Source organism: Haemaphysalis longicornis, unplaced genomic scaffold (assembly GCF_048455015.1).
Source record: "Haemaphysalis longicornis isolate Haplotype H1 unplaced genomic scaffold, Haemaphysalis longicornis Haplotype H1 scaffold_6, whole genome shotgun sequence".
Taxonomy (NCBI): domain Eukaryota; kingdom Metazoa; phylum Arthropoda; class Arachnida; order Ixodida; family Ixodidae; genus Haemaphysalis; species Haemaphysalis longicornis.
The window spans coordinates 76051999-76074826 of NW_027526407.1; the positions used below are offsets into that span (position 1 = coordinate 76051999).

General features: G+C 44.1%; 1 protein-coding gene across 1 annotated transcript; it reads left to right on the forward strand.

Annotated features, from left to right (window-relative positions):
• The first annotated feature begins 4142 nt into the window (after positions 1 to 4142).
• LOC144143529 (uncharacterized) lies at positions 4143 to 21880 on the forward strand. The gene is made up of 5 exons (XM_077675310.1): positions 4143 to 4285; positions 4954 to 4984; positions 7890 to 8114; positions 12419 to 12583; positions 19548 to 21880. The coding sequence occupies exons 2-4, from the start codon at positions 4973 to 4975 to the stop codon at positions 12566 to 12568; spliced, it is 387 nt and encodes a 128-aa protein (XP_077531436.1). The 5' UTR covers positions 4143 to 4285; positions 4954 to 4972; the 3' UTR covers positions 12569 to 12583; positions 19548 to 21880.
• The last annotated feature ends 948 nt before the right edge of the window (positions 21881 to 22828 follow it).

Below are 22828 nucleotides of genomic sequence, written 5' to 3' on the forward strand. Positions count from 1 at the left end.
ATGGCACTGAGGGAGTTACCAAAGGCAAATTGAACAAAGCTGAATTTTGTCTTCACAGTCCCTTTAGCTGCTGTTAAGTTTGTTGTGGATTGCAGCCATCGCCAGCGTCAAGCTATAAACAGCTGTCTAGTCATTTTGGCTTCCTGATTGCAACGAACGATTGTAAGACGAGAAGATCCTGTTTTTTGGGGCAGTGCAAAATATGACTTTCTTGACAATAAAACAAAAAATCCTTAACGCATTAAAGTTTAATACTAATTCTATTTTACTAAGTCAGAGGTGTTTACCCGGTATTGCTGGTGGCTAAATGGGACAAGTTTGTGTGCAATGTTTTTTGTTTGACACGCTTTGATTCTACCAGCTTAGGGTGTGCGAGGTGATATTTTCAGTTATGGACTTGAAATACAAAACTGTTTCTCTTGTATTTGGTGCCACTTCATTGTAGCAGAGAAAAATGTAACGCAGAGTTGTTGTTTTTTCCCCCGGTTTTTAAGTTTGTGATTACAGCTATATTTGCTATGTTTTGTTTTTTTCTGTAGCGTATTCTTTAGCACCCACGAAACCAGTATTGGGACGTTCTTTCGTTACATCTCCCTTGTTATACGTACGAATCTCTTGTTGGTGATCGCAGCATTTTCTGTGAAACTGCGTCAGAATGTTTTTGCTTGAGTCGTTGGGGCCAGCAGAATCGGTCATGGATTTGGCAGCTGTTTTTCCAGATGGAGGTAAAAAAACAAAAAAATAAGCGAGCCTCGTGAATGAGATTTTAGTGGACTGTAAAGATTGCAGGGCGGTCTGAATTATTGTATATCCCTTCACTACTGCTTGCCTCAAAGCATGCAAATGTGGCGTGCGCACAACTCAAATTTGAGTGTCATTCTAGCGAAATGCGCAGGCATTTCTAATCATGAGTGAGACAGAGACACCAATCGAAAGATAGCGACATCAAGGCATGGCAACAGGCCTTCTGTTATCACTCCTGCAGTCTTTAACAAATGACAGTAGACTCTCGATAAACGGAACTTCAAGGGACCGGAAAAATTAACTCCGTTTAACAGGAGTTTCGTTTACTGAGATAGATGTGTAAAAGTGCACATTTGTGTGCGTACGCACTCTTCATACCATTTCATGGAACTCTAAGCACTAGGAGGTGAATGTAGCTGATAGGTTTTTAGAAAGCAAGAAAACTAAAAAAAGGTTTAGGCACAGCATTCACAAAGTTGATTTGGCAACAATTAGTCGCTGTGCACGACAAAATGCATCAATTATCTTTGTTTGAGTCCTTGAAACTGCGTCTTCACGGAGGTTAGAGGTGTCAACTTCGCGAGTATTAGAGCCACCGAATATAGAATACGGCAACGCGGTAATGAAGGGTGAATAGCACCACGATGGCACTAACAAGGCATAAGGAGCTGAGCACTATAACCTCAGCGTCTTGAATCGAGACCAAACGACTGGAACGAGAACAGCGGTGTTGCATTCGTTGCGCTAACACGGCTGACCACTAACGAGACGAGGCTTACGGGGCCAACGAGGTCAAAAAAACATGGAGGAAGAAAAAAAAAAACGAAACAGCCGGAACCGTAAAAAGCTGATTCTCATCCTGATGGGTTTCACAAGAAGTTCCATTTCTAGTTCCGTTTATACGGTGACGCCGAAATTTTAGTTCCGATTACCGGGGAGTTTTTTTACGTTATCTGAATACAAAACCAACCAACTTACAGGCTACTGTTCCGTTTGAGCGGCAATTCCGTTTAAGCGATTTCCATTTATCGAGATTCTACTGTACTCTCTCTGCCTCATTACAAGGAAAACTAGCCATTTGCCGAGAAAATTAATTTTCGCTGGGCTGCAGCGAGCACCTTCATAGTCAATGTACTGTCATTTCACGAAGTGAGGCCAGCTAGAGCTTTGCAGCCAGTGTGGTATCGGTATCCTGTGCAACGTCGCACGCTGTACCGGGCATTGTCAGTAGCGTGTTTCACTTGGCATCACATCGCAGCAAATTCATCCGTCCAGGCGTCACTGTTACAAATGCTGCTGACACATAGTGCTTTACAATCCCGCTGGCACTTCCTAACGGAAATAACCTGCTTACGTGTTGACGTTAATTCAATTTCGTGCGCAAAGAGTGTCCCTTGAAGTGTCTTTGGGACTGCCGCTTTCCGTGGACATTCAACTAAAGGACGTTTTAGGACCATGGGCATGCCCCAACATGCTTTACGGGCTACAAGAGCTCTGATAGAGTACCTGCAACACACAGGTCTATATCAGCCTTTGTAAATAAGTCAACGTCTCTGTACGCATCAAGTTCTTCAACATCATCGCCATCATCATCATCACATCATCAGCTGGCGTAGCAAGTTAGGCATTTTAGCCCGGCTAACGTCGCCAGACTTCATTAAAGATGGTTCTCTCTCTTTCTGTTCCCTGTGCACGTATGCCTAACCTTCAAGAAAATCCCTCTGCAGTTGGCCGCGTTATTAGATGCATTTATGTGAAGGAAGAAATTTGGCTGGCCTTTTCAGTTGTGCCATCGTATTCTGGAAAATACATACCTGAAAGGGAATGTTCCTATGCAATTCGCGCCTGCTTCACTGGTAGCCCACTGTGGTCCTAGAGCATTCACCTTGCAGCACTTATTTACTTTGCATCTTGCAGCACCAACCAATCATGCAATAACAGTTCAGTGGACTCCACACAACCTTGCGCTACATCACTCTACCCTAAACTTATCCCTAAAGCGTGACTGTCACGCCTTGCATCTGACAAGGATACAACATATCCTGCAGGGCCTCTGTGTAGACAATGCATCCTAGCTCCTACATTGAGACCACAGAAGTGCCCCATCATTGTCCGCTCCTTGACTTCACCTGTGCGGCAAACATTTTCATCACCTCTCCTCATCGATCCTCATTTGTGCCCTGCGCCGAAATAAACTAACTAAAGAGCAATGTTGCTGAATAAATTTCTTCTTAACAACCGTCAGCCGTTCCTTGAGTCTGCCTTTTGTTGTGGTCTGTACACTGAGTGAAACAATGTACCTTATCAAGGTTTTGTAGAGGTTGCTGGTGTGCATGCATGCATGAATGTCACTCTGCAAGTTCGAAACATCCATGCATTTTTTTTTTCATTTTATTTCCCATTTTTACGTGTGAAATACCTTCTAATTGCACAGTTATAAACTCACTCCGTTGGAAGTTCACTGGGGCAAAACTATCCCACCCTTGACTTCGCGCTCCTTCCTTTTTTTCTCATGGGTAAGGCAAGTAGGCGCAACTTTTCCCCCTGTACCTGCGATTTTTTTTTTCTTGTGCTAAACCTTATCCGTGCCCCTACGTGGATCCTGGTTCTATTTCTTGTGGTTGAGTTAGCCTATCCCGCTATGTGCAAGGCGTGATTTTTTTTGTGGTTACAGATAACCAGCAGTTATACTGGAGCTTTATTAGTAAGGAAATGTACCCTTCGCATGGAGGTGGCATGTGTTGCGAAAGGTCCGGCTGTTTTCAAAATTTTTGCGAGTTCTTCAAACAGTCCGCTTGTGACGTGATGAACTGGTGATTTGCATACGGCGACCTCCTCAAACCGCAATTGGCTTGGCTACCGCGTCTTGGGTCTGCGGACAACTGAAAAGCAACGTCTGCAATGAACATTTCCCTTTTGTTAGCACCACGGTGCCGCGGTTTACCCGACGTCATGAAGGGATGCCGTTGAGCGCTGCCAAGAAACCTCTGAACTCTGAAAACATGATTGCCGTGATGTGATTTCTCATCGCTTGCAGGGTGTATAACTTAAAATATCTCTTCAAGTTATCTATTTATCTATTCTCCAATATACACAGTGTGCTCATCTCTAGGCTTCGTGCATTGATTTTTGAAAGTGTCGTCTGCTATGCGCGAAGAAAGTTGCACGCGTATCCACCCCACAAGATAGCGCCACCAGTTCCACAATGCAATAAAATCACGACCGGCTCGTCCCGGTCGTGAATAAAATAAAACCTGAATAAAACAGCCAAGGCGGTTGTTTACAACACAGAAAAAAGAAAGAACTAGTTTCCTCTATGTTTGCAAACATCAACCGACGTAATTATGATCACCATCATCATCGTGGCGTTTTTTGACAATGGTGTCATGAATGTGTAGTGCGGTAAAGTGCGGTGCAATACGATGCACTCATGACCCGCACCTCGTCTGTGTAGTTTTGTAGAGTATGGTGCGTAAAAAGAAGGCGAAAAACGTGTATTTCGCGTACGTTGGTTGTTAGACATCTGATTTCAAGTAGGACGGTAAGTTTGGACGTGTTAGTTTCTGCGATCGGAGAAGTTGTTGGACGCAGCGCTTCTGTGAATGTCGGCATCTCTGTGAATCGTAGACGTGTTTTCGAAATTCCCTGGAAACGCGAACGGGTGTTGAACAAAAATCCCAAAAAATAAAACGAAATCAGTCTTTTTTTACTCGCGATAGTTTTAATTGCCGCATTGAACAGAGATGCCTCGTCACCCAAACGTCCCTGAACTTCGTTATCCTTGGAAGCCACCTGTAAACATCGCAGTTTCTTCGTGCTGTTTTGCTTGCGGACGAAGTTTGTTTTGCGGCGCAAGCAGCGTTTAGGGAAGTACCGCAAAATTTCGTTTGACCCGGTACATGCATAGTAAATTGCATTCGGCGTCTGTAGTACTGCTTTGGACCCAAGCATGAGCCACTTTTCTGGCTGATTTGCACATCTTCTGGGGCCTTTCAGGGCACCGTAATTGTTTTGTCTGACTGAATAGTAGCCTCTTTGTAAGAAATATTGAAACATTGCCTGTGAGCAAAACGTTTGTGGTTCGGTGCCGCTTCGCCGGAGTGCTTGGCACGTTTCCCCTCGTTTGAGTTTAGAAGCGTATCGTGGTATTCGTCTTGTGGTCTTTCGATTTGAGCCCCTATTTACAGTGCCTATTTACTTTCCTTGTAGAGCGAAGACTGTTTGCGGCATGGAGGAAAAGGTGATTACGCTGTCATTTTTATTCTTTTCGTTGGCGTGCTCCCGTATCAGATATCTGTGTTTGACACAACACAGTTGTTTGATCTGATCAGAAAATTTCCTGCCTGAAAAAAAGAAAAAAGTAGAGTGCATCGTTTCGATCACCACTCACATGCAAGCATCAGTTTTTGAATGTCTTTTAAATGCAATTGGCATTTAGTTCTCCATTATGTACTAAAGAAGAAGAAAAGAACTGAATTGTCATTAGTGATGAAGAAGTGATTAAGCCATTGCGAGTTATTAAAAAATGCAGTTTGTGAATATTTGAGTGCATGTAATCTGTTGGGCACAAGGCCTGTTGCTCAAGTAACAGAAAAAATTTACAAACTTGTAAGCACTGTAGCACTTATGTGTGCTTAGTAAATGACTTGCCAGCAGGTTAAAGGAGTACTGACACGAAATTTCAAAGCCGAGATAACTATGTAAAAAGCTTCATTTGTATATATGGAAACAGCATTAGGAAATTTCAGCTGTAACTGTTTAGTATAAAATTTTCTTTTTTTAGTACACGCACGAAAGCTCAGAACGGATACCCTTTTGAGATTGGCATCAGTATGATACGTTGAGTGCTTCGCCCCAGACTGCCGATATCAGGACGCGGCCAAGGCACTGGCTGCTGTTGGCACGCAGTGTTTTATTTTGAGCATCACATCACAGTTTTTGGACCGATGCCATGTTGCTTGGACTCTTGCAACCATGGCCGGTCTGGACGCACGTGTTCAGACTAGCCGCGTTGTGACAAAAACGGTTATGTCAGGAACGCCCTTGTTCGTTTCGTCCAAACCGAAACTAACAGGAATAAACAAGGCTGTAAATAAATATTTGCGCTGAAGTCGACCATCTAATGTGCTATTTTATGATTGCTGGGCTGGTAAACACCAATAGCGGGGGAAAAAAAAAAGCGTAAAATTTTGTGTCAGTACTCTTTTAATCCATTACAGTCCAGAACTTTTACCTGCTTTCCGGCCGTTCTAGTCCGCAACTATTTTGCCCGTTTCTGGCTCTGCAAAGAAAAACACAGACTGTGCAAAAGAACTCCCAGGATATTGATTTTTTTCTCTTGCGTTCTGCTTGCTACTCCTTTACCGATATTTGAGCAGCATGTGAAACTGCTCGAACTATTCTCCCAGGTGCGGGCCAGGGTTGTTACTGCAGGTTTTGAAAAAAAAACAGTTTCCCCACCTGCCTCCATTTGTTTTTCTATCGCTACAAACAGCACAGTCCTCGTTGCTTCGACTTGGGAGCTTGTAGAAGAAATGACTCATCCCATCTAGCCTTTCCTCACGCTCCACACGTGCAGACGTGCCCCACTTTTTTGCTTGAGCTCACACATCACCCACCAGCTGTTGGATGAGGTTGCGATGGTACTGCAGGTTTCGCTGCTCTTTCTCGCCACGATTCAGCTGCTGTGTGCGCCTCTAAGTAAAACTATTGACAATGGGAACTTCTAGGTGCCAGGAAAAAGGCTTTCGCGACCATTTTATTGTCGTTCGACAAAATGCGTAGCTTACAGAGTAATGATCCGCACGGTGCTGTCTCCACCGCCGTCGTGGTCTTCGTCACTCGCTTCTGTCGAATCACTGTCACCACTAACCGATGGAGGCACGTAATTCTCTTCCTCACTGAAGTCATCATCACTTTTGCTAAGTGCATCACCGTAGAATGCTTGTGATGAGAAAGTGGCTGTTCTCAGTGAACAGCGCACACGTGAAAACACTCTGCGATCTAGAAGGCCCGTGCAAAGCATTAGGCTACACTTTAGAGCAACAAGAAGAAAACTTCAACAAAGTTCGAGAGATGGCACATCATGTATACGAAGAATACGGGTGCACCTCGTTGAGAAAAGCTGTGAAATTTGACCTCGAACGCCCAACTTGGGCATACCTTGAGAGCGGGCCGCTACGATCGCATTGCGTTTTCGGGAACAGCCCAACAATAGACCCCAAAGGGTCAAAGCAAATACAGTTGAACCTCGTTATAATGAACACTGGTATAGCGAATTATCGGCTATAGCGAACTAAATACGAACTGCGGTCGGGCACGCTTCATTTGCATGACACTTATTCTTTTATAACGAAAGTGCAACTGTGAGAGTCGCATGCACTTTTGGATGTAATGAAAACATATTTGACCAGGAGGTTTAGAATATACTTGAAATAACTCCCGGCGTCTGATACTGTAGAAGTAAAAAAGGCCCCTTGGCTCGTGCTTTGAATAGCCACCAGTCAAAGATCACATCCTTCTTCGAAAAAATAGGAACGCAGGCCTGTTTTGTCAAATGAACATTGTTCTGTTGTAATTACCCATTTCATGTTCTGGTTCATTGAGCTTGAAATGCTACAAGGACAAAGATAAGGGTATACACCTTTTCATCCGTTAATTTTCAGTAAGATCAGGGCATGGTCTGGGCTGTGTTGCGCACGCGCAGTAACATTTTCCTGTCGACTGCGCCAATAATACGGCCGCTAGCAGAGCCCACTGATAAAATGGCAGCGCCCAGAATGAAGAAGTTAAAAAGGTCTATAGTAGGTTCGAAGACTAAAATAATGCATTTTTGTATCAAGGATTTTTACGGAAGCTAGATTACTAATTGGTTAACCTATAGATTAACAAGCTAAATTACTGTCCCGATACTACTTCGTTATTGTGAGGTTCAGCCGTACAACACTTGCCGTGCATTGGACAAGTACAACTTTGAAAGCAGAACCTACCTAATCTTAAAACGGTGGCTGCTCCCTTAGTGATGGGGACGGGGTTGGCAAAGTGCTACCTCACACGTGTGTTCCCTTTGAAGACGGACCCTGGGGTTGTTTGTGGACTCTCACTGAGTAGCGAAATGAACGTGACCGTGGCCCTTCACTTCCCAGGAAGATGACGACGAAACGACGTGTCGTTTGCCCATGGATGACATGCCGGACCTTTCGGATGGTGACGACGTGGAGTCGTGCGGCCTGCCGATGGACGACATGCCGGAAGACTCCTCGGAGGAGTTTGCCGACGACGGGCGAGGCAGCGGGAACGGGGAGGACCTGGACTGGAGAAGCCTGAGAGCCCAGCTGGGAAGCAAGCTACGGAGGCTTGGGCAGACTCGTGTAAGTGAAGTGGTTGGTTACTCTTAAGGGGGGGAGTAACCAACGAGTAACCAATGGCAAGTAAAACGACTTTTCTATTTATGGACGAAATTGAATCAAATTAGGAGCATTTATGTAACTAATCGTTGAAACAACAAAACTGAAATCAGTTTAAGGATACCTTCTATACTTTTTAAGTTAGAAAACTAATTACCTTAAACTTGCATTCGGCATAATTAACTAGTTAGGCAAGAAGTCAACAAGATGTTTATGGCGGTGTGATCAGAAATGTCTATTCCTTGCAAGGAAGCTATTAGATTATTGCAGTATATCCTTTAAGCATAACGAAAGAACAAGAGAAGTTTCACGTCAGGAAGAAAGTGAAATTTCCTTTTTTTTGGATACCTAAAGCAGATAAAGGAATAATCTAATAGCTGCCTTGCACAGAATAGATCTTCCTGATTATGCTGACATAACAATCTCGTTGAGTTCTTGCCTAATCAGTTAATTATTCTTGGAGCAGCTTTGTGATCCTTGTGATCGTGTAACTCAAAAAGTATAAAAGATAATTTTAACCTGATTTAAGTTTTGTTATTGGGTTGGTTAACTGCATAAGTTCTCCTAATTTGACTAAATTTGGTGTATAAATAACAAAAATATTTTTACTTGCCACGTCCCCCCTTAAAAAAAGCCATGAAGACTAAATACAAGTTTCGTTCGTTCGAAAGACTGCCTTGTCTTGATTACAATGGTACCAATTTTACCACAAACTTCGCACAAATAACTGAGATATTAAGGATAACATATCTAGAAGAAGCAGCTCTTCAGCCACATTGAGGCGACATCTCTATGACGTCACGAAATCTTGTTTGAGAAATAGCTGACCAAAGCTACCTCAGCAAAAAAATAACTGGCCGATTGTACGCTGGGTGTCTAGTTCTGTTTGACCGTATCACTTGAATGCCGACATGCCAACATAGTGATAACTGTGCTTTTAGTACTGGTCCATGTTACATCATCACTCCTGCCCATAATAAGTCAGTGTAGCATGAAATTTGAAAATTAAAAAAATATTTCTTGCATGTTCTTGGTTAAAAATATCAAAAATACTGTCGTTCGTGGCTGGAATGGATTGATTGATTATGTGCTTTAATGCGCCAAAACTACACTGGTTATGAGGCGCGCCGCAGTGCAGAGCTCCAAATTAAGTTTGACCACCTGGGGATCTTTTAACATGCGCTGAAATATTGAACATACAAGGGCTTTTGCTTTTCACCTCCATCAGAAAAGTGACCACTGTGGCTGGGAATCAAACCTGTGTCTTTGGGCCCAGCAGCGCAATGCCTTGGCCACTGAGACACCGCGGCAGGTGTGACTTGAATGGAGCCAAATCAGTTTCTAAAGGCGAGTTCTTTCGAAGTGAACGGCATTGTCGGTTGTCTTCATGCAGCAATAAAACCTCAGCTAATGTCCTGCTTTGAAAGAATAGGCAAGTGTGCTTTTTTTCCCCAAAAGGCTCACTGCGCTTGCATTCTCTCACAATCCACAGCGAGCTTACTGTGTTGTGTTTGCCCTGGAAAAACATTACTCAGACACAGAAGCACTCCTAATGATGTAGGGATTGCAAAAGCACTAGTGCCCAATGAAAAATTTTGGGGTTTAATGCGCCGACACTACACAGGCGATGAGGCGCGCTGTAGTGGAGGGCTGTGGATTAAGTTTGACCACATGAGAATCTTTAACGTATGCCAAAATCTCAAACACACGGGCGTTTTCGCTTTTCGCCTCCATCGGAAAAGCGGCCGCCACGGCTTGGAATCGAACCCGCATCCTTGGGCTCAGCAGCACAGCGCCATAGCCACTGCAGTGGGCGTATGTCCAATTGCCAAACATCTCTTCTCATCATTATCGTTATCCTTTTTTTGTCTTTTCCATCCTTTCTCGGTTAGAATGGTTTGGTGCATTCTTGTGCTCACATCGCCAAACAGAGAGGGAATTTATCGGGGACATACTTTGCTGCTTCCCTCATTGCTACTCCGTGCTTGCGTACGTGACGACGTATGCAAGCAATCATAGAATGCTCAAAGCTGGGTTCACAACGTTCAAAGAGGCAAAATGGGGCCTGAAAGCCTATTGAAAACCTGCCAGCTGCAAGCCAGTGGCCGCAAGATGGCGTTGAGTGTCTAGCGGCAGCAGGAAAGCCTCATCCTCGCCAACCCCCGGCTTTCGTAAACGACTTTTTAGAAGAAAGTATCGGCCTAGATTCGAGTAAGTACGGTATGTGCTACTCTGGAGGTACGCACCACTTTTCTGGAATACCTCTCGGGTGTGCACTCCGTAGGCCTAACATTTGGGTTTGATATGTATGGTGCAAATGGGCACCTGCTGCTTGGCGTTCGCTTCAACCATATTGAAATGGAGCAATCGGATAGACGCCGGCTTCATAATGTGAGGGATACAGGTTTGATTCCGGCTTTGTTTCACTTCAGCCACGATCATTCATCATCATTGTCACAGGGGTGAGACAGCTGCGCATATTGCGCAGATTTGATACCAATTTGTTTTCCTGCGCCAGGCTGCTCCAAAAGCTTGAAAATTGCAAAAATTGCGCCAAACTGCTCCAAAACAGTCTGAGAGCCAAGGATTTTAACGCTCCCGTCAGTTCCAGTGCGGAAAAATGCTTACTGACGGCATAATTTTCCAGCAACCCCAAGGTGATGCTTGTTGTAAATGTTTAATTGATTGATCATTCCACAAAAAACCTGCATAAAATTGTCCCCGAGGTAGTTTTTTCGAAAGTCACAATGTCGGGTTGCACATGTTATATTCTATGCGTTTTTAAAATTCTCCCATCAAAAGCCATTGCCAAGTCCTGTAGAAAAAATGCCTATGTGTGCTGAGGCGTCAAACCGCTTGAGCAAGTTGATGAAAAAACGGCAATTTTTCGAGCGCCGTATCAACGCAACGACACTACTGGGTGCCGCCATTTTGGTGTGGTGAAGATTTGAAAACATGGCCGCCGGGCGAAGCAGTTCTTTGTGGTTCGGGCAGAGCGCTCTTCGCCGATTTCTACCTTGGTTTTAGTTATGGGGGTGGCTGGGTCTACATTTAGTCGTTTGATCGGTTGTGGGAAGGGGCGCGACTCAAAAGACGGGAGCTCCTCAAAAACAACATGGCGCCCGCGAATTCGCCGTGTTTCGGCCTTGAGTGTGAGGCCGGTACGTGCTTGAAGTGAAATTTCGGACTCATTGCGGTGTTATAAAACTTTAAGTTATTGCTGCCTTTCCCAGCGGACTTGCGAGCGACGGTAATGGGACCATTGACGCTGCCGGGGGGTTCCAGCGCAGGCTACATCGCCGCAAAATGTTCAAGCAGTGTTCGATACCGGGACGGGCTATTATTGCACGCGAGTAATAATGGTTCATCTATCTAAAATCAAATCTATTGCCAAAAGGGAGGTGGTAACACATACCAACGTTACTCAGATTACGATTGTAGTGAACATGCACCTTGGGGATTGAAATGGGAAGGCTGGTGGGGTGCGACGACTGTGACCTCGCTTTGGCCGTGGCTCTACACTTTTGCGTAAAGACGAATCTGAGATTACAAAAATAATAATTTCAGCATTCATATGAAAATAAAAATGCCTTATGATTGCTTAGTTTTGCAATTTCGATAGTATCAATGATAGAGCCTAAGAATTTAAAAATGGCTAGTAAAAAGGTAGTGCAGTTCGTACCTTGTGATACTCAGGTAGAAAAACTATTGAAAGGTTGTTTCAGTGTTATGTACGTTCAAAACCGATTAAAAAGTGAACTTTCCCCCGTGAGTTGCCAAAAATTTGATTTTTTAGGCTCCTAAGGTGACATACTAATAAATGTCGCTCTTCTGCTCCAAATCAATGTTCTTCTGCTCCAAAATAGATATTTCGCTGCTCCAAAAACTGCTCCCAAATCTGATTCAGCTGTCTCACCCCTGTTGTCAGAGAAAGTGGGCTTTCCTGCAGGATGTATTAGTGTAAACGGCATCAGTGAGGACACTAAAGCTTCGCTTTAAAAAAGAAGGGACAGGCCCATGTTTGTTCAGTAAAGTAAAACTCTAGTCCGCCCAAGTTTCACTGAGGTGGTTAACTAAGAAGTATGCTCAATCACAAATTACAAGCAACGTGTTTGTTTCATGCACTTCAAGGACTGTGCCAAGCTCTGCTGGTCATTCTTCTATGCAAAGTAAAAGAGCACCAAACTTTTTTTTTTTTTTTTTACATTCGTCTGGTGTAAAAGGGAAGTTGCTGTATCACCCTCAGCATTGTTGGTGGGCACTTTCAGGATGGTGTCGAGGCAGACGACCTGGTCGGTACGAGCGGACACTGCAATGGACACCGAGAAAAAGTGGTGGTGAAAGAGGAGGTCCCTGCGGAGCGCCAGCATGTGGGAAGCGAGCGGACATTGACGCAGTGCACAGCTCCGAGCAGTTGAACTGCCCGTCTTGCGGTAAGGCAATATTCTTCTTCAAGATAAGTATTGCGCAGCACTTTCGATGCAATGCAAAAGGATAATTGAACATGTCAACATGCCGCGTCCCTCCGCTAAACCAACCTAAAAGATTTTAAACCACTTTCAGTTAAGGAAACTGCGCAGAAGTGAGCTAAGACAACATATTACAGTAAAGACAAACATCGGTCTTGGAAAAAATATTGGCATTGCTTGAGCTTGCTTTAAAAAAAATCTGCTTTAATGATGCTTCTAAACTGCACTTCATTGCATTGCTTAGCAACCAGGGAGTGCAATAAAAGTATTCCCATGCTTCTAGCCTTCCTACAACCAATTGTATGAGGGTTTAAAGCAGATTTTTTTTAAATTGGGGATAGGATTTTAACAATGAAATCTGTATGAAATTAGAACTACTTGCGATATCCAAAATCTAAATTGATATTTGAAATCAGAATGCTGAAATACATCTGTTTGGAAGTTTTCATCTCAATAGCTTGAAAAATAAAAAAGTTTTGTCTAAGACCAGCCTCCCCCCTTAAGTTGGTTTTTTAAGTGAAAAAAAGTGGCAGTGCAACGCCGGCACGTGCGGGAGGAAAAGCAAGCATAAAAAGAACAGAACTCCCGCTGGCGCAGTTTCAGGCAGGGGGCACGCAAGCACTGCAAAGGTGGAAAATTTGAAATGCATTGGGTGGTAGCAGTGAGCGGATAACGGCGCAACTGCCAATTATGGCGAATCGTTGCTCTGCACTTCCGACAGCTTTTACATTGAGTGGAGCGGCTTTAATTTTGTTTTAAAGCTCTATGCGCATTTGATTCGATTTTTGCATTCGATCCAATTTGCAGTCGGTTTTTACTACAGTGTAGACCGCTTATAATGTATGTCGCGGGAGTCACAAAAATTCGTACTAGAAGTGGTACTGCACGATAACCATAACATGCGGAAATGCAACCACATTGCAACCTGCCTCTCCAGTCATCGTATATTTATCATCGCTGAAGCGCACAGCACTTAAAAACAAAGGCACGGTCTTTATTTCATATATTTTTTTTCACATCAGCCGCTGCTGCAGGGTCTTGCAAAAAAAAAGAGTAAACAATAGCTGCATTTCAATTTGCGGATAGCTTGGTAAGCAGCTTACGAAGCAGTCTAATTAGACGTTTAAAGGAATAAGAATTAGAATGGTGCAGGTGGGGTCACCAACGCAGGGGAAAACCTTGTAGCAGACATGTTGACAAACGCAAGCTGCAGGTTTCGTAGATAATATTACCGTTATTAATATAAAGAGTACATGATTTAAAAAGTAGACAAAAACATCTTCACCACTAGTAAATTATAACAAATATTTTAATAAAAGAACAAGTTAGTTTGTCACATCATTATTACACCAAAACGTGGCACTGGTGTTGCTTTTTAGTTTAGAGTGGAAGGTAGTCTGCATCGTTGCTGACTTTGGTATTGTCTCTGCAAAGCAGTCTTGATTGCCAACTTCGTTCGAATTGGAACGGGTCTCAACATGGTGGACTGGCCGCGTAGACGGCAGCGAAACCGTGTAAAGGGTAAATTGGAACACACCGTATGTCAGAAATAAAGGAAGCCATTGCAGAACACAGGATTATGAAAGTGTCAAGAACAGTTGACCATATCGAAGTGGCTGAGGTCTCAGAATTAATTAACAGAAACAAGGTTAGTGGCGTTATTGCCAGCAACAAGACCAGGATTGAAGAAATGCAAAGAAAAAGGGGAAACCCAAAGACAGCTAAGGAGCAGCTTGCTGTTGGCAGTGATAGCATGTATACGCTCAGTGACAAAAGAGGTAACATTACTCACTACAAGGCGAGATAATGAGCGTAATGGAACGTTTCTGTGCTTAGTTTTATGCTAGGAGCCTTAAGCCAAAAAGAAGTACTGAATGTCCATTCAGTACTTCTTGGTTGGTTCACGAGCTTCCGACTTTAACTAGAGGCGAGGTGGAGAAGGTGCTAAAGGGACCATGCAGACAACTTACAAGTTTGTTTTATTCAAAAGATTTAGTGTTTTATAGGGCACTAACTGCTTGTTCTGCAGCAAACGATGCCGTCTTCGCTGAGAAATTGGATATTGTAAGTGAAAATTTCAGCTATCCCGCTAAAGCATGTGTGTCTTCGCGTCGAAAATCACGTATTAAGAGCAGGGCCTAGAAACTAAATATAGCCTGTTGACCGGTCTTGCTACCATCTCACAGGCGCCCGTTCGATTATCTTGTTTATTGCCCACTTTCATAACTGCGCTGCAATACTGCTGAAGTGCCAGTGTTCGCACTTTGCTTCTGGCCGGATTTCTACAGCTGCCGTATTTTTATTACAGTTCATACTAATTGTTTCCTAAATCTTAAGCTATGATTTCTAAGCTATGACTCGACAAACATGGTGATGTAAGCAACCGTGCCGCTTGTGTCAGCTGGTAAGTGTTGTTTCAGACAAGTCCAGCGTGTCCGACGGCTGTGTTAGCGGTGTCAGCTGGCAAAGTGCTGCACTCAGTGCTTCGGTGTTTACGTGTTCGTTGGTAACTTTAACTGTTCACCCCACTATTCTTACTGCTATAAAAAGAATGTGCCCTGCATTTAGGCGCAGATAGCTCGTTTGGCAAGCCTATAAGCCCTGCATGATTTGCGTTTGTTTTCACCGGCCTGAGCCAATCGCACAGAAGGGCTTATGACACCATAGGTTCTGTTGCGGGAAATGAGCTAGTGGGTCGCATGGCCATTCCCTTTTATTCCTAATTATGAAGCTTATTTGAGCGAAGTTTACGTTTAAAGTGGCGTCAGTATGATTCTAACGAGGCAATTTTTCGAAGGAACCAAACTTGTGTTTTGTCTGCGTGGCCCCTTTAAAAGTGCCGTGAAGGCAAAATGAATCTTTGTCTGGATTCAAGATGTCTCGCTTATCTTTACTTCAGCCCCGAAAGATGTACTTGTGACTGGAAAAAGCTAAAAATATCTAAGAGCTTTCGGATATTGTGCTACATGACGTCAGCAGAGAAGTAATTTGGGCCAGCCGTGAAAACATACCGTATAAGTTAGTATATTATAGGTCGAGCTGATATGTAGGTTGACCCCTGACCATGCGGCCGAGAATTTGGGGAAAAGTCCCGAGCCATCTCCACTAATGTGAAACCTGGGGAGGAGCGAAGCGTGCAGTGTATAAACGTATTCTTGGCGCCTTAATGTTTTTGCCCACGGAGATGAAGCCTTTGGGGGTTAGAGGTATACAGCTTTACAGCTTTGCTGTAAAAGTCTCTTGTCTTTGAAGCACGAAGCTCTCTAGCGCGAGGCGTAAACGACTTTCCCAGTGTTTTAGTATTGTGACTACATGAAACGACGATTACGACGACGACAGGAGACACCGACAGCCCCAGCCCCTAAGGGGCTTCACCCCTAAAGAAAAATCAGGTACACATCGTCGTTTTAGTGAGGCTATAAGCACTTTTGTTTTGTCTAAGGTTACTTATTAGAGCCGTTTGAAATGTTGTTGGATAATTGCTTCTGTCTAGCTGTCTTTCACACAGCAAGTCGGCCTGAGTTCAGTCTGGGGAATCGCTTATAAAGCACTTCTTAAATACTCACAAGACCATGTCATCAGGAAGTGAGCGGCGAGCATAGGACACCCATGTGTGGACCGTCACGAGAGACTGTCTTGCAGTCTGCCAGCAGGCGTCTTGGGGTTGCCGCCAACCATCCATTTGTAGAGACATCGCATGATGCTTTCGGGTAAAAGTCTCCACCATGTCCATTAAGGGGCCATGCAGACAAAACACAAGTTTGGTTCATTCGAAAGATTGCTTTGTTAGAATCACACTGACACCACTTTTAACGCACACTTCGCTCAAATAAGCTGCATACTAATTGGGAAAAAAGGGAACGGACATGCGACCCACCAGCTCATCTCCCGCAACAGAACCTATGCTGTCATATGTGCCAGCTCTGCGATTGGCAGAGGCTGGCAAAAGCACACGGAAATTTGGAAGGTCTTACAAGCTGGCCGAACGACGTATTTGCGCTTAAATTGAGAGCGCATTCCTTTTATAGCAGCAAGAATGGTGGGGTAAACAGTGAAAGTCACGAAAGTACGCGTACACGTAGGAGTACTGATGCGTACTGCTGTTGGTACGTAATGCACTTACTATGCTGTTTTAGCTGCACACCACTGCGGCGCTTTGGGATCGTCTCAGACGACACTGGCCGATTGACGTAAGTGACGGCGTCTTACGGTACCATATTTGTTGAGCGAACACCATGTTTCACGAAACAATTATTTTCTACCTTAACAAAAACAAGCCAGGTACAAATACGGTCAAAAACAAAGGCAGGAAACTGCCCTTCGTGGTCTGGTGGCGCCATCTAGGCTGACTAACAAAACAAGTCTCCCCAGCATGTATGATGTCATTGCAGACATAACAAAAACACGATTTGGTGGGGGAATCAAAATTTTAACTTAAATTGATAATTTGTCAGTGATCAAAGCATCGTCTGCTTCCGGACAAGCGCTGGGGGCACTCAAAACACGAAATCTTTCGAATAAAATGAACTTGTATTTTGTCTGCATGGCCCCTCTTTAGGTTCCAGGTGCACAGTGCAGTGTCCATGAAATCAGGTCTTCTGGGCGTTGCATACTGAGTGCTGCCCCTTCAGCTAACACCATTACTGTGCACTCTTTTCGGTGACACCAAACTGGTGCTAGTCGGACGTGTTGCCGTTGACTTGGCATACTATGTTACGTTTCTTTTAAATGCTGTGGTGAACTGGCGCGAAGCGCCTCAACTTATCTTCAGCAAGAAGAAAATAGCATCCAAACGCTCACCGGCAGAGAGAAACAAAAAAAAAAAAAATTAAAGCCGTTCCACTCAATGTGAAAGCTGTCAGAAGTGCACAGCAGTGATTCGCCATAATTGGCTGTAGCGCTGTTATCCGCTCACTGCTACCACCCAATGCAATTCAAATTTTCCGCCTCCGCAGTGCTCGTGCACCCCCTGCCTGAAACTGCGCCAGCGGGAATTGTGTTTTCCACTTACTATCGTAAAAACCAGCCCAATGAGTGTTCCTAACTAAATGAACTCGGGCTCTGCCGGTTAATTACGTATAGAGTTCCTGCATATAGTAAAGCAGTGCACGGGCCCCAATTTTTAGGCCCAGCCTGACCCGGCCCGAAAGAGACACGGCCCAGGCCCGGCCCAGGGCTGAGAAATTTATAAAAATTGAGCCCGAGCCCGGCCCGAGCCTGACGAATCTTTAAAATCGGAGACTGAGCCCAGCTCGAGCCCGATAAACTTCTAAAATCTGAGCCCGAGCCCGGCCCGAGCCCGCCAGAGTGTTGTTAAATATCATCCCTAGTCCGACAGGATATTAACATGAACTTGAAGAAGTTTGCTGTTAACCTAAAAAGTGTAAGCACAAAGTGAATACGACTACTTTAGATTTAAATTTCCTTTTAACTTGGACCGAACTTTGTACAACTTATCTGTAACTTCATTTGCCACTTCCTTTGCCAATCTTCGAAATCAAGGCACACCCGAGGATACCTTAAATGATTCCGAGAAAGTGGATTTTTTTATTATTGCAATTTTTGAACAGATATTGCACCTTTCGTTCTTCCATTCCTTGCTGAAATTTGATCAGGCGATGCATCCGGTTTCACGATTTGATTTTTGTCTTTCTCTCTAGTTACGTTGGCAGCATGATTTCATCTGCGCTTCTGTTCTTTTTTGCCTTTAGTCATGGCTCTAAAAAAATTCTTGCGCGAAAAAATCATGGGCTCTGCTTAGAAAATTGCTTCTTCAAACTCTGCACACACTGCGTAATCCAGGTCACGTTTGTTCTGTTTGTTTTAGTTCGAAAAGGAGAGAGAAAATACAATCATGTGGTAGTCTGTGGCTGGAGTGCCCTCGTTTTCTGGCCCGCTCTCTCCCACTAAGCTGGTGGGACCCAGACGTTTCTTTTTAGTGATGTGAAGGCTTTCTAAATGCAATCGTCTTTTTATCATATCTTTTAACAGTGCGGTAGTGAATTAGCACTTCCTTTTTTTTTGTTTTCACTTTACCTGAAATATCAACAAGAAAACATTGTCTTGCCAACAATTCAGAATTTGTGGCACAGGATAGTCGGGCCTCAGGAAATGCCCGAACCGGATCGGACCGGCACGGCCCGACAAAATTTTGGTTCAAGCCCAAGCCCGGTGTGAGCCAGAGAAAATGCGTGCTACCCAGCCTGAGCCCGGCCCGTGGGCCGGACCGGGCTCGGGCTTTTGGGCCGGCCCGGGCCCATGCACTGCACTAGCATGTAGCTTCCCTGGGGGAGCAGAGTTGCACGTCCATCCGCCGAGTTCCAGGTCATGCGGGAAAGCCACCCATCTCGCATGTAGGAGCTGCCGCCGGGCTGCCGTGCCAGTGGCAGTGGTGAGGAGGAGTGGCAAGGAGCGGCGCTCACAAGAACTGGCGCACGATAGTCGGCCGCTTATCAGCTGGCCGGCCGCCACTGCCGCTGCTTCCGCAACCGCTGATGCTCAATTGAGCAGAACTGGCTGAATATGGGGTCTTGTGCGCAGCACCGAAAACGGGCTTTCCTGTCAAACTGTAACCCGTGGCATGTGGCAATGAGACGCGCAACTCTTGCGCTACGCGATACACAGGAACTCTAATTACGTATATTTTCCCTCAAATGTACCTGCAGTTTTTTTTTTGCGCTAAACAACGAGGAGATGTATGACAAGCGCGAGCGGTTCACGAGTTTGGAACACTTATGACTATATAAACCGCTTGGCTTTCGAAGCCTCTAAGTTATGCCACGACGACGGAATGCCTACGACGACAAGGCGAGCCCCTCAAGTGCTCGGCACTTAAAAGTGCCATTTACACTAAAAGTTGCTCCTTGAATTGAAGATGCAAGAAGCTCGTGTCTGTAGGGCTAATGTTTTGCTTCTTCCATTTTCGCAGGACCTTCGTGAAAGCACTGGCAAGCTGCCGGGTAGCCCGGTGAACGCTAAACCAGCATCGATGGACTCAAGCCTGGACAATGTTGTGGCAGAGCTGCTGGAAGCCGCTACCCACTGCCGCTGGGAAGATTTGATGACTGGTATTGCATCGACGGTTTACATTAGAGGGGCCATGAAGACAAATTGTAACCTTGTTCAGCTTGTAAGAACTTGCGTTTGGTCAGAGTTAGTCAGTATACACCAGTTGCGAAGCTCCCCATAGGCTCCATGTTTCAAAATGCGGTCTGCAGTTGGCCCCCCTGTCTGGGTGCACAAGGCAAGTTGATGAGCCTGCCATCTTTGAGGAGTAAGTTGAAGTAGTGCTCACACATTTGCAGCTGCTGCTGTAAGTTGTAACAGAAAAATGCTGGAAACACTGGTGAACATTATTTACCTCTAATAAAGAACGTTTAGAGAACTTTGTTTTTTAATACAACGAAGTTACTTAAATTAAGTATTGATATAAATTAAATTAATTAAATCAAATTAAATATTAAGTTACAACGAAGCAGGAGCGCTTGCAAGACCTGTATTCTGAAGCAGTGTTTTGCAAATGGTGTGCGTTGAAAAACTCTGGCCTTGGCTAACTCACTCAGGTCTAATCAAACCCTGAAAACCGTTTCTGACCCCCCCCCCCCCCCAAAAAAAAAATGCAAGAGATACTGAAAGAACCTTCAAATTTTGTGCTACATGATGTCAGCAGTGACACAATGGAGGGACCACTACAAATATGGTTATCAGTTTGTTAACCGCACATTAGCATCCAAGTGATAAGACCAAATGAAGCTAGAGGCCCCTCTACAATCACACAGTCATGCTCTTGGCAGTGGTTTCGGTCGGCGGCCGTTAATAAATTAAGCAAAGTCCTGTGATGTGATTCGAACCGTGAGGAAGCGCTGCTCGCTTTCTCTAACATCTCCGTTATTTGTTCGAAGTTTGTGATAAAATTGGTGCCACTGGTATCGGGACGGAGCAGCCTTTTTAACGAAGCAAACTTGTATTTTGTCTTCATGGCCCCTTTCAAACACGGTCACTAGACTGCTGTGATGGAATCGTCCTGGACGTGGTACTCGCCGGTTCTTGCCCCCATTCTTCGCCGGCTTTGATTTGTTGCAACAGGCAGTATGTGCGCAAATGGCATGCTTGTTGTGTTCAGGACAGAAGACATGTCACTTTGTTACAGGTTCGTATTAGCCAATGTATGGGAACAGCAAGTCTGCACTACAATGTTGCGACTTGAATGCGTGTGGTATTAGCAATGTAGGTTTGTGTGTCCAGCTACACATCTTTCATTATGATCGTACTGTACTGAGACGGTCATTCCACCCTCCCCTCCCTTTGATACACAATTGTATTTATGTTGGCACTTTAAACCGGTTTCGAATGCATTAGCTTGTCTTGTTTGCAACCTACAAGTACAACCAGATGTGTGAGTTTTTCGGGTGTCTGTTTGTTAAAAGTTGAAAGCTTGACCGTACGCGTTTGTTAGCTTTGAGCACAATAGCAGTTTATGCTTTAGAGGTTGTGTTTCGCATAATGCTGTGTGCCAGAAAATGATTGCCGTTTTAGCCCGATGGGGTTGTTTTGACCGTGAAAGCATTATTTTTAACAGTGTGTCAAGGACTGCGCTGATTGAGGCTCGGTGTGCTATGAATTTCGGGCAAGTTTTTATGTCATATGTGGAGCTGATATGTAATATAATAATAATAATACTGAAAGCTTATTTCTGCTTCGTACATACACACACAGAAAAAGGACGCGCGGGAAAGGTCATAGACAGCTTGACAAGGCCATGGCAGCCTTCCTACTCAACAGCAGCTTTGTGAGAAAGCGAACACGGTTATATTTTAAAGACAAGCAGAAAAATAACCAATAAAAAAGCTTACAATAATACATTTCTTTGCATCACACGTAATTCACGTTATGTGGAACGGGTGCACAAAAAAAGGCAAACAAGAAAGTGAACAAAAGACACACACAAAAAAGGCTAACCGCATATTTTCCTATAAATAGCACATATTTGACATTGCGAACATGTGTATACATCGAAATCAGCGCACTGAAGCGCATTTAAAATAGAAGGCAGAGAACTGCTCTTGCCCTATATTCAAACGAGCTGCCAAGCCAGATTTGCATATGGTTTATATTTCGTAGTGTTTATACTTTAAATCATCTACACAAGCGATTATTGTATAAGTTGAAGATTTTTATTGCACCACTTTTCAAGAAAAAGTCCTTGGTTGGCTCCCTAAAACTTACATTATAGATGTGACAAAGGAGTCTTTTTTTTTTTTTTTTTTTCTGGTGTAGCAGCTAGGCGCCTTGGCCAGGCTAACCTCACCAGTATCATTAAAGACTATTCTCTCTCTCTCTTTTTTTTTTGACAAATGAATTTGATAAAGAAAGGAATTCCTTGCAGTCCCCCAAACAAGTTGGCAGTAATTTAAATTGGAATAAAAAAGAGAATTATACTGTAGAATTTTTACTGGTTTTGGAAGAAGCTACCTTAGGGGACCCATAATACCAGTAATACAAGCTAGCTGATGTGTAACATGGTCCACATGACTATTCCATGTCATGTTTGCAGAAAAAAACAACACCAAGGCATTTCAAACGTCCACGAGCTCTATATCTCGATTAACCAGGGCGAAATATAACTGCTTTTGTTATTCGCGTGTAGTTGGCATCAGAGCATTCGTGCAACGCTCCCAAGTTCATCAAGGTTATCACCAGAAAAAAAAAATACCGGTGTCGTCGGCGTATATGACAAATGCAACCCTGCAGCTGATAATCACAATGTTAGCTAACCTTTGAAACACATCCTGCCATTTTGATATCTTGTAAATACATGACCAAAAACAGGGTGAAGAAATATTTTTTATTGACAGCTAACCTAATAAGCACCAAAAGGTGACATCATGCTCTGCGTGTTGTAGCGACCAAAGCTGGCTTCGGCTTTGGATTGTAATGATCTGAGTCGGCGAGCTTCCGATGGCAAGAGATCTACATTTTTGATATCTCAGGTTGTGTAGAGGCACAGTGTGGCTGTTATTCCTCTCTTTTCAAACGGAGGCTTCTTAGGACATGTTTCAAACAAAGCAGTTGAGTGGATCTAGCGTTGATAGGATTGGTGGCGATTGCTCTGTCTTAGCAGTACGTCTATGCAGCACAAAACCAAAGGTCATCAAAGGTCGTGTCCTTCACAAACGGAGGATTAGAAGGAGAGATGTCTTGTCGAAGAAC

Excerpts from the sequence above, each read along its gene's own strand:
- LOC144143529 (XM_077675310.1), top strand. Across the intron at positions 8,115-12,418 it reads GGAGGCTTGGGCAGACTCGT|GATGGTGTCGAGGCAGACGA; the intron begins GTAAGTGAAGTG and ends GGGCACTTTCAG.